The 12,387-nt window shown below is 44.9% G+C and overlaps 1 protein-coding gene across 1 annotated transcript in view; it reads left to right on the forward strand.

Annotated features, from left to right (window-relative positions):
* Positions 1-12,387, forward strand: part of brsk2b (BR serine/threonine kinase 2b) — a gene marked incomplete at its 3' end in the record, with an annotated part of 139,153 nt that overhangs the window by 61,847 nt on the left and 64,919 nt on the right. The window contains exon 2 of the mRNA XM_080762330.1: positions 7,450-7,544. Coding sequence (XP_080618456.1) covers positions 7,450-7,544 — 95 coding nt within the window. The remainder of the gene's footprint in view (positions 1-7,449; positions 7,545-12,387) is intronic.

Here is a 12,387-nt window from a genome sequence, read left to right on the forward strand (position 1 = left end):
CCCTGGGGGGGATGGGATGGGAGTGGGCGGGCGGGTGGGCGGGTGGGTGCGTACCCCTCAGCCTCACCGCCCAGAACTGACACGGGCACTTAACCCATTCTGACCTGAGATCAGATTCTAAAAATGTCTGTTTGAAAATGACAGTTTTCTGAAAAAGCCATGTTTCTATGTCAGTCGTTCTTCGATTTTTCAAAAATAGCCTACAATAACCTACAAGCTCGCAGCGCGCCACTCGGTGGCGCGCTGCGAGCTTGTAGATCTGCTATTTTTCAATAGCTAAAGCATAACGTAATGCCAAAACACCAAAAGGGGTTCCCGTCCAGAATGGGTTAATCGATGTTGCGGTAGCAGCAGGTGTCCCCTCCCCCCCCCCCAACGACCCACTCGCTCCTTGCCTCTCATTGGACGAAACATAACGAGGGGGGGTATACCAGTGTGAGTGACTGACGGCGACATGAGTGGCAATTAGAGTGATGTTGGGGCAGGCAGGGCGATATATACCTGTTGTGGCTGATATGAACATATATACAGTATAGTGGGATTTATATTATGGATTATGTACGTGACGTGTGTGAGCATTTAAGGGTATATTACGTGCAGGTCTATTCAATGCGGCCCTCAAGTTATATCTATATGCCTGTGGCCGTTTGGTAACCGCAAGGTTGCCAGTTCGAACCCCGTGGGCTCCCCCCAGAGTTATAGCGTCGAAGTGTCCTCGAGCAAAGACACTGAACCCCCTGATTGCTCCCCATGTGCAGGTTAATTTGGCGCCTTTCATGGTTTCCGCCGCCATCGGTGTATGTATGTATGTATGTATGTATGAATGTGTGTGTGTGAATGTGGGTGAATGTTAATGCACAAATCTATGTAAAGAAGCGCCTTTTGGATGATGAAGGGCGCTATATATAAATGCACCATTTTACCATTTTATTTACCAGTGTACAAAATCTGTGTCGGGTACATTTTTCATCTCATCCAGTGCGTGCCGTGCGTGGTACTGCGTGTGTGTGTGTGTGTGTGTGTGTGTGTGTGTGCGTGTGTGTGTGTGTGTGTGTGTGTGTGTGTGTGTGTGTGTGTGCGTGTGTGTTTGCATCAATCTGTGTCCTATGTCGAGGTGCATTCCCGCGGAGACAGAATGATTGAAAGTTTGGAAAGTTATACCGTTTATCACTTCTGCCCTCACTCACCTCCTCCTCTCTGTCTCCTGGTGCGTGCGCATGTGCGTGCGTGTGTCTGTGCGTGTGTCTGTGCGTGTCTGTGTCTCTGTAATAAGATGTAAATGGGACAGTGTTCAGATTTGGTATATGGCTGGCAGGTCTGATGTAAAATGTTGAGAGGTGCTGGGCCCCATCAGTCAGCCCCGGTGACAGGACCCAGATGGTCTCCTCCTGATGGCCTGGGAAACTCCATTAGATCCCCACCGAGCTCCACAGATAGATGGATAGGTCAACTGGTGGATGACAGACAAGCTATAGCTACTATATACTCTTTCCACACTCTTATTTTGCTTTTTGCATCTCTGTTTTTGATCTCCGTTTTGATCTCTCGCTGCTGCCGGTCATGGTTTCTTTTCTTCTTTCAGCTTTTTGCACTATAGTTTAGAGCCCATCCCGTTGGTGTTTTTTTGATCATCGTTGTGTTAGACTTCAGCTGTTGAGAAATAGCAGATCTACAAGCTCATAGGGCGGCACCGAGTCAAGTGCCGCGCTATACGAGCTTGTGTAGGTCTGCTATTTTTGAAAAAATCGTGAAAATGTGCCACAGATCTTTTTGGAGATGTATTCTTTCAGAGCCAGGAGTTTTTAAACTCAAATCTTTGCTTATAGGGGGGGGGGTGTCCCTGGAACAACGCATTTTCAGATTGGGGGTCGGAGGCAAATTCCATATATTTTTGGGGGTCCTTGACATGAAATAGTTCGAGAACCGCTGACACATAGAAACATGAGGTTTGTCAGAAAACTGTCAGCATTTAGAAGACATTTGTAGAATCGCCCTCAGGTCTCTAAATGGGCTACAACAGTATACACTGTAACCTATCTACAGTAGAAGCTCGAGCATCAGTAAGAGCTTGTACAGATTCTGTTTTTGGCACTCCATCTTTCTTATCTTATCTATTGTCTCTCTCACTCTCTCTCTCTCTCTCTCTCTCTCTTTACCTCTGCCTGTAACACCCTGCAGTCTACACTGCGTGTGTGTGTGTGTGTGTGTGTGTGTGTGTGCCCGCGGTCGAGAAGACTCGGCATGGGAGGCTGACCACAACAAACACCCGGCCTGTGTAAAAGAAAAATGTAGCCTGCTCGAAGCCGGGGAGGGCGGGGGGGGGGGGGGGGCTCGGCAAGCAACCACGCCGTCTCTCTGAGCCAATGAATGGAAGTGACACGCCTCCAGACATCCCGGTCACGGTTCTTGAACTGTCGCCGGCACAACTGTGCTAGCAGAGCTCCTGTATATATATATACTGGTGCCGTTGGTGGTGTGATGTCGGGCTGGGTGAAATACGCTGGGTTGTATCGTGTTTTATTATTAGAAGCTCTTATCACTGCATAATGAAACACTGAAGTAACGTGCAACACATTCAGGAATCATTTATATATATATATTGGGATCGATTTGAGTCGTTGCCAAATTATATACCCACACAGGTCGTTTTTCGAGGAAGCAATCTGATTTGGTTGAAACAGCCTTCTATAGGCCGTGGGTTAAAAAAAAAACAGCACCGTTCACCACCTAATCAAAACGAAGAATTCAGCTGCTCTGTTCCTCCCCCCAGAGCGCTATAGCAAACTCGGTGGCTATAGGCTAGCTAGTTAGTTGCTTGGGACATTTGTGGTCGTAGTGACTATACATCTGTCATTAAAAGTTTTAAGGGTAACTGTTGTATAATTGCAATATTACACTCGAGGGTGCGGGTCTAACGTGATTATTGCCACTTCAGTGATGCTTGCGTAACTCGACTACGTCTCGTTCCTGACCTGCATCACTGTCGTGGCAATAATCACGTTAACCCGCACCCTCTCGTGTAATATTGCTTCATTGTGTGCAGCCACATCCCGTTGGAGTGCCTTGGGCCCAATATTTTTTGAAAACCACTGGTTCTCAACCCTTTCAGGCCATGACCCCCCCCCCCCCCCCCCAAACTACCAGTAATCATATATTTGAACTGGTGTGGGGACCCCCCCCCCCCCAACCCGACAAGCACTTGGAATTGTCGAGGTTGAGGCCATTACATTTTTTCTTTCCACCCTGAAATATAGAATTTATATTACGCTACTGTATTTATAACATAATATAATCTCTATAGCAACAGCTAGAGTGACAAGACCAGATGAGATAAATCCTCTTGCTGCTCCAACAGCCAGGATTTACATGCAGGGATGTGTACAGTAGTAAGTGTGTACATTCATGATTCATATCCGCTCTGACTCCTGCGTTCATGTAAAACATAATTATGTGGATGTCGTCATATCTCACACAATGGATCCATGAGCCCAACAAATGACTCGCTAGACTCCAAAAGGTGTCACCTAATGACATCATAAATTGTGTGTGTGTGTGTGTGTGTGTGTGTGTGTGTGTGTGTGTGTGTGTGTGTGTGTGTGTGTGTGTGTGTGTGTGTGTGTGTGTGTGTGTGTGTGTGTGTGTGTGTGTGTGTGTGTGTGTGCGCGCGCGTGTGTGCGGGTCATTCTAATTTTCAGTATTGACACTTTAACTTAAGTAAAAGTATCAATACTCACATTTAGAATGATTCTGTTACGAGTAAAAGTCTGGAATTAAAAATGTACTTGAGTTGGTTTTAATTTTCTTAAAAGTTCCAAAAGTAGAACGTATATACAGGCCTACTCGATAATGCACATACATAGAATGTCCGCATGTATAATTCAAATGTATAAAACTAATCTTTTGAAAATGGCAGATCTGTACAAGCTCACAGTGTTGTTGTTTTTGGCAAATGTAGCTACTTTTTGTGTGACAGTTTAGTTATGATGATGTCGTAGCCTCGTAGGGCATTGATTGACTAAGGACGGGAACCCGTTTTGGTGTTTTAACTAGTGGCGCGCTACGAGCCTGTAGATCTGCTAAAAAAAATTAAACACGGCACAAATCTTTGAATATATATTCTTTCAGAAGACTTATTTTTATTTATTTCGACGTCGGGCCTAAATGGGTAAAAAAAAAGAAAAAAACAGTTACGGAGATACAAGGTTTCCGCCCCGACAGCAGCGGTAGTGATCCGAGTACAGTCGGAGAAGAGAAACGGACGGAGGGAGGGAGAGAGAGAGGAGAGATGGATGGATGGTGCTGTGATGGATGAGCTGAGGAACGTATAGCAGGGCAATTGGGAGACTAATTAGCATGGGAGGAGGTCATTACTTTAGTCTTTGCTATAAACGCTCACGCACTCATAACAGCTCTGTGTGTGGTTACGTCACATGTCAGGTCGACCCTCTGTGTGTGGTTACGTCACATGTCAGGTCGACCCTCTGTGTGTGGTTACGTCACATGTCAGGTCGACCCTCTGTGTGTGGTTACGTCACATGTCAGGTCGACCCTCTGTGTGTGGTTACGTCACATGTCAGGTCGACCCTCTGTGTGTGGTTACGTCACATGTCAGGTCGACCCTCTGTGTGTGGTTACGTCACATGTCAGGTCGACCCTCTGTGTGTGGTTACGTCACATGTCAGGTCGACCCTCTGTGTGTGGTTACGTCACATGTCAGGTCGACCCTCTGTGTGTGGTTACGTCACATGTCAGGTCGACCCTCTGTGTGTGGTTACGTCACATGTCAGGTCGACCCTCTGTGTGTGGTTACGTCACATGTCAGGTCGACCCTCTATGTGTGGTTACGTCACATGTCAGGTCGACCCTCTGTGTGTGGTTACGTCACATGTCAGGTCGACCCTCTGTGTGTGGTTACGTCACATGTCAGGTCGACCCTCTGTGTGTGGTTACGTCACATGTCAGGTCGACCCTCTGTGTGTGGTTACGTCACATGTCAGGTCGACCCTCTATGTGTGGTTACGTCACATGTCAGGTCGACCCTCTGTGTGTGGTTACGTCACATGTCAGGTCGACCCTCTGTGTGTGGTTACGTCACATGTCAGGTCGACCCTCTGTGTGTAGTTACGTCACATGCTAAGATTTGCATTCCATTTTTACCAGCTGCAAGCTGGTCAATATTAGCTTGCCATAGTTCCGACCGGGTAGTACACGCTGGAGATCATTTTCTGCTACTGGTTGCCAAGCCTGCATATTTCCAGCCTAACGTGGATTCATTCACAGTTGCTTGCCCTGGTTTGGTTTTTGGAGGCTGCTTAGCTTATTTCTGTCACGACCGTTGCCACCACTGGCAACAACCCATAACATCCCATCGTCTGCACGGCATGGCTAGTCGAGCAGTTCTGATTGGCTGCCTCGTCTCCAGCCATGTTGCCTCAGAATTCTTTAGGGTCACTAATTTGAGCATAACAGCGGAGTTCAGCTAAAAAGTGGCATAACGTCAGCAGCAGACACACACAGATAATAATAATGCAGCTGGTAATTAATTGATTTAATCAATTTGGGCTTGTTTTGCTCCGTTCTTTATTGCCAGGTGAATAATATAGTTATCGAACTGAATAATAATAATTGTTATCAAACCCCAAAACTGTAAAAGCAAGAAAGTGGCGGCTAAAAAACGAACTATTTGCTGGTTTGTTGGTTGTGTCAACAACAGAAGGCTGTTCCATGACCCTGACATTTGGTTTTCCCAAAGATACATTTTGACAAACGCCAGAAACAGTTAAAATGAAAACCCATTACTGGAGATATAGCAGTATAAGCCTTGGTTGGGTGAATGTGAAAAGCAAGTATAAGCAACTCATTATGTTTAAATAGTTCTGCTATACAATAATGGCCCCCGTATAGATAAATAAATGCCTTTGTTTCCTGATTTTGCTTAATTGTTTTTTTGTGCTTTATTTGTATTGTTATTGGATATTGGATTATTCCTTTAGCGGCACCAAATTGGCATCGTCCGCCAAACACATGAGAATCTCTCTCACACACACGAACACGCACACGCACACGCACACTCACACACGCGCACACCACACACACACACACGCACACACACACACACACACACACACACACACCCTTGTGCTTTATTGTGTCTGTGCCGGAGGCTGTATAGAGGTAATTCTGCAGTGATTCAACCCCCCCACTCATATATACACGAGGCAAAAAAACCAAAACATATACCTAGCAATAATAATAACATCAATATGACATTTTCATGACCAAGATGCAGAGTGTGTGCAAGGCTGCTTCCTTCCTTCCTTCCAGCCTCTATTGGGGTGATAATAACACACACACACACACACACACACACACACACACACACACACACACACAGGGATGCGGTCCCTGTGCTTCAGCGACAGGGACAAGATCAATGTCACCTCGTGAATGTCGCCCGAGATGCCATTTGGGCTCTAAAGGCACACATAAAAGGGGCCCCTTGGCAGCCGTACTGGCTTAACCCATTCTGACCTGAGATCAGATTCTAAAAAAAATTCTTCTACATCCTCACAGTTTTCCATTCTGACCTGAGATCAGATTCTAAAAAAATGTCAGTCGTTCTTCGATTAAAAAAAAAAAATAGCAGACCTGCAAGCTCGTAGCGCGCCACTCGGTGGCGCGCTATGAGCTTGTAGATCTGCTAATTTTCAATAGCTAAAGCATAGCATAATGCTAACACCAAAAGGGGTTCCCACCCAAAATGGGTTAAAGCCAGCTCCTGCATGTGCATGCATGCCGGTTGTCTGCCTTTCGCTGAACCCGAGGGGAAATCACAGGTGTATACGTACGCACACACATCTGCCGAAATAGGTACGCGGCGCGTACACACGTACTGTATAATTAAGCGGTTGCATATGCGCGGTGGCATTCTCCTGCACGTCTGTCTGCTGGAGCCTTTTGCTACAAAGCCACGTCTGCTCCCTGGTGTCTTAAGGGCATGGCTTTGATAGAGATATACCGTATAGATAGGAAGGCATTGTGCGTACGGTAATAAGATAAAGCTATTGCTTTTGTTGTTAGCCTTTTTTTCCCCCATGTTTGTGCATGTTGTTGACATTTCTATTGACTGTCTGATATAGCCCTGTAAAGGTTGCCACTCAAGTAACCCGCTCTGCGGATTCTAAGCAAACGTAGCCCGCTCTGCAAGTCTGCCTCTTGATCCAGAGATTTTGCCCCCCAAGGGGGAGGACAGGGGAAAATGAAGTTGTGAATGTCGTTATTATAGGATTCTTGAGTTATTTTGATTCTTTTTTAAATATTTTTCTTGGTCAGTCATCTAACCTCTATACTGCAAAGCATGTATTGCACAGGCTTTTGGTATAACTGAAAATGGCACAATAATGCATTTGATATTTACACGCTTGTGTGTTTGTTTGTGTTTTTTCTCAGGTCTTGTGAAGCTCGGAATCCATTGTGTCACGTGCCAGAAAGTTGCCATAAAGATCGTCAACAGAGAAAAACTCAGCGAGTCAGTTCTTATGAAGGTAAGAGTGCGTGCGTGCGTGCGTGCGTGCGTGCGTGCGTGCGTGTGCGTGCGTGCGTGCGTGCGTGCGTGCGTGCGTGCGTGCGTGCGTGCGTGCGTGTGTGTGCGTGCGTGCGTCTAGTACTGTAGCTGGCTGAAACATGTTGACATGTGGCTATTGTTAGCTGCAACATCCGGGCCGTCCGGAAAAAGGGGTCCGTGTTTATAAATCGAATGGGCGCTATAATGTAATGGATTAAATAACCCCGGGCAATTTAAGTGGTAATTAGTTACATTACACGACTGACATCTTCATTATAGATGAGTTAGTCGATTAGTTCGTGGGAAGGCCTGCTATAATGTCATCGACCTGATCTATACTATCATCAAAGTATAGGTGATGAAAGCTTCAGAAGAGAGCGACGTGGAGAAGGTGGACCAGTACTTTTTTTGGCCCTCATGTTAATATCAGAACACTGACATAGTATTGATTTCAGCTGTTTACAATTCCAAAAACCCGCTTTAATTACTTCACGACTAGTATTAACATGTCGTTGTCTTTTTGTGTCCAATGTAGTTCAAGTGTCAACAGTTCATAAAGTTAACGATAACTATAACTAAATGCATTTGAAATTCAATACAATTGTCCACGATGCCAAATCAAAAATATAGCAAAAATAATTGTCAGGTTTCCAATTCAAATATAGCAAAAAATAGCTGATCTACACGCTCAAAACGTGTCGCGTTTTGAGCGTGTAGATCGGCTATTTTTTTGCTACGACAGTAATATGCACTGCATGTGGCCCTCTGGAGTGAGTGTGGAAATATATTGGCCATCGTCAAAGTTGCACCACCCCTGGGTTATAGTTGGAGGCAGAGGGCTTTAACTTAGCAGCGGACGAAGAGTGGGAGAGAGTTCACTCGATCGGTCACTTTTCCACCACTTTCTTTTGACCGCTCTTACTTACTCTTTCTTTTCTTTGCTTGCCTCTTGGAAGAGGGCGGTCGCGTTCTTTTTCTCTCTCCCTCCCTGTTTTCTTTTTCTTTTTCTATGATGCAAGAAAGATGTATTTGGCGCTGCACTGTGGCGACATGGACATAACGGGCGACGCTTGCATGCGGGCCCTTTTGTCTAAGACAAATTTCTTCCTCGGGAGACAAATAATAAAGAACCTTAACCCATTCTGACCTGAGATCAGATTCATACGAGGTTTTTCACTGGACACACACTGGTCTGATGAACCCATTCTGACCTGAGATCAGATTCTAAAAAAATGTCAGTCGTTCTTCGATTTTTCAAAAATAGCAGACCTACAAGCTCGTAGCGCGCCACTCGGTGGCGCGCTATGAGCTTGTAGATCTGCTATTTTTCTATAGCTAAAGCATGACATGATGCTGACACCAAAATGAGTTCCCGTTCAGAATGGGTTAAAACTCTCTCAGCTCTTGAGGCTTTCAGATATAAACCAAGGAGTCGCGTCAGCTTGGAGGAGAGAGAGAGGGCGGTGATGGGCAAAGAGACGGATGCGATATTATGGTGGAGAGAAGGGAGGAGGTTGCATGGATCGGTTTAGAGGGAGAGAAAGACATTAAGACGATGATGATAACATAATGGATTATATTCATATAATAGCACTTTATATACCCTCTTAACCCATTTTGGGCGGGAACCCGCTTTTTGGTGTTTTAAGCATTATGTTATGCTTTTAGCTATTTAAAAAATAGCAGATCTATATAGGTCTGCTATTTTTGAAAAATCGTGAAAGTGTGGCGCGAGTCTTTGAATATGTATTCTTTCAGATTGAACGTTTTAAACTCAAATCTTTGCTTCTGGGGGGGGGGGGGGGGGGTTCCTGGAACAACATATTTTCAGATGGGGGGTCGACGGCCAAATACATATATTTTTTGGGGGTTCTTGACATGAGATATTGAGCACCACTGATACAGAAACATGAGGTATTTCAGAAAACGGATTTTTTATTTTATTTCGACGTCAGGCCTAAATGGGCTAAGCGCTTCACAGTAAAGGGTGGAGGAGAGGAGAGAGGATAACATGAGGGATAGGAAGGTTTTTTAGAGACTTAAGGCTCATAGCCTACATACTCCAGTTTTTGGTGATCGCTTATCACCGCGGTGACGTTTTTAAAGGGTTGGAAAACTATACACCATTACGTCAGTCGCGGTGATGATCAGCTATCACCGTGCAGACACAGACCCATCTCTCTGTTTTTTACTATCAGACAAGTCCTTTCACTCTGGAGCTATATCACCCCCCGTTCACTGATTGGTCTAGAAGTTGGGTAAACCACAGGGAGGCGGGGTCAATGGACATCACCGCGAGTATGAAGGGGTAAGGAAGGGGTTGACACTATATGGCAGCTAAATGTTGGAGCATGTGGAGTTTGCTTTTGGAGTTGCCCAAACTGCAAGTGCCTCAACTCTTATCACCGTTTTAGGTGACAAGCTTATCACCTAAAACGGTGATAACCTATCAACAAAAACTGGTAGTATGTATGTATGAGCCTTCAGGGTTCCGTTGGAGTGGTGACAGAATGAGGTCGGGGGGCAGGTTGAGTGGCGTTAGGTTCGGTGAAAGTCTGGGTATTATAATGCTAATAATAATGCTATAATGCTACCTAATGCTTTTATATAGGTCTCGCTCTCAGCAGTTGTTGTTGTTGTTGTCAGTGTGGAGCAGCGGGTCGCTATTATTTTCTGATGAGAAAGCTCGTTATTTAATTAATTCTCTCATTAATTCTCTCTTTTTTCTCTCGGGCACCGCAGTGTGGTGGGTAATTAGCTGTGTGCGTGTGCGACTGTGCGCGCGCGCGCGCGTGTGTGTGTGTGTGTGTGTGTGTGCGCACTCTGATTAGCCAGAGTCAGGTGAACAGACCATTAGTCGGTGATTACAGAGTGGCAGCAGCCACTGCTTTTCTGCTGACGTTGTTCCCTCTCACCCTAATGAGAGCGGTGTGGTGGTGGGGGGGGGGCTTTGCATTCACTGCACCGCACATGTCCTGAATTAGCCCCATATGTGCCCTCTCCCAAAAACAACAGCCAGACTGTATGATATAAATAAATATGCCGTTAGGCTAATGATAGTAAAAAAGGACTTGCTTATTCTCTATCACGCATTGACGCTGTGCATCACCAAAGCTTGACAGTTTCTATTGAAAAACACCAGTAAAATAACGCTTATTGTATTTTATTTCATTCGAGTCACGACGACGAAGGAATGAGTTTGAAATGCCACCGGCACCTACTACGACGTGCGCCATGCGTAATGCTGCGGCCCCGATGTTACGGTCTTTGCTCGTATAGCATTTTATCAAAGAAGACTGGAATCGGGTGTGATACAGCGCATGAAAGCAAACTTTTCAAGGATTATGGAGATGTTTTCATTTAAATAATAAAAAGATTGAGAATTGAGCGAACAATGACTATTTCTAAATCTCAACTTTCAAACTCATCTTTAACCAAAGAGCTCTGAGCTCAAAGACTGCTGTTGCCATGTCTCATAGAAACAAGTAAATGGGTCTATAAAAAATAATCCCAAAAGAAGCGCGTATAACAGGGGTCTGTAACCTATTTTAAATGAAGTGCCATGTTTTTATTTTCTAGATAGTGAGTCTGCCATATCAAGATTAATTTTAATGACACCACATTAAAATAAAACACACAAATATAAAGTTCTTCCTGCTTTTCTAAATATTTTCTTGCACATTGTTATAATGATCATTATATATCCGCCTGTAGTCAAAGTTCATAGTTTTAATGAATGAATGTGATGCATTGTGAGCTGGTAGATCTGCTCTTTTCAAAAGTAATCTTGGAAAAAAAGTGACAATTGTGGAATATTTTTGGAACATTGTATTGAAACATTTAAAAACACAAATCCTTCATGGCCCAACATATTTTTGGATCAGCCGTCCTTAGTTGTTATTAGTTATTAGTTATTAGTTATTAGTTATTAGTTATTAGTTATTTTTGGATCAGCCGTCCTTAGTTGGGCAAATGCATTCATCTGTGGGTCCTTGACATGGGAATGTCGCTGTGTGAGGATCACTGGTTTAAAACATTAGGAGAAAAGCCCCAAATAAGCACTTTAGAAACAAGAAAAGCAACCACAACTACCAATATTTACAAGCAACTTTACAGAAAAAAGAAGCCGCTTATAATAAACAGACATGGCAACACACCAGCAGCCGCCCAGAGCCGCTCAAGTGTAAAATCAAACAGTGCTTTTTTTTGCATTTAAGACGTGGTCAGGCCCAATCTCTTTTGGGCTGAGTGCCAATGTCCACGGTGATAAATGTGTAAAGTGTATCCTTCTCAGAGATGATCCCATCTTCCTCCATGGTCGACGAGGTTCTCTCGAGCATTTCAACTCTGTGCGGATTGAGTTCATTATGCACGTCTCTCTCATGCTTGATCATTTTGAACCTCCCGGTCGCCATGTCAGGCCGAGTGATGCTCATGGACTTCATGGCGATTCTTTGGTAGAGGTCGTCGTCCTCGCCGCCCCAGTAGCTGTTTGAGAAGCCGTTAATGGTCGAGTACTGTTCTTTGGACAGTGACACGACCCCACCGAATATGGTCGCGTACGGCAACGCGTAACCAAATTTGTCGACGGCCACAGACGGGTGCCTGGGCTCACCGAAGCAACCGTAGATGTTACGGTCATTAACAGGGATAAGATCCACATCAGAGAATACAAAGCAGGTGTAATTGTACTCCTTCAGTGCCTCGGCAAACCCTACGTTCATCAATCTGGCCTTGTTGAACGTCCCCTCGCCGTCCTGGTTAATGACGTACACTCCGTAGTCCAACTGTTGGCGCTGCAGAATGGGATGGAGGTAGTAAAG

The sequence above is a fragment of the Protomyctophum bolini genome (assembly GCF_963924005.1).
Source record: "Protomyctophum bolini genome assembly, chromosome: 1".
Taxonomy (NCBI): Eukaryota; Metazoa; Chordata; class Actinopteri; order Myctophiformes; family Myctophidae; genus Protomyctophum; species Protomyctophum bolini.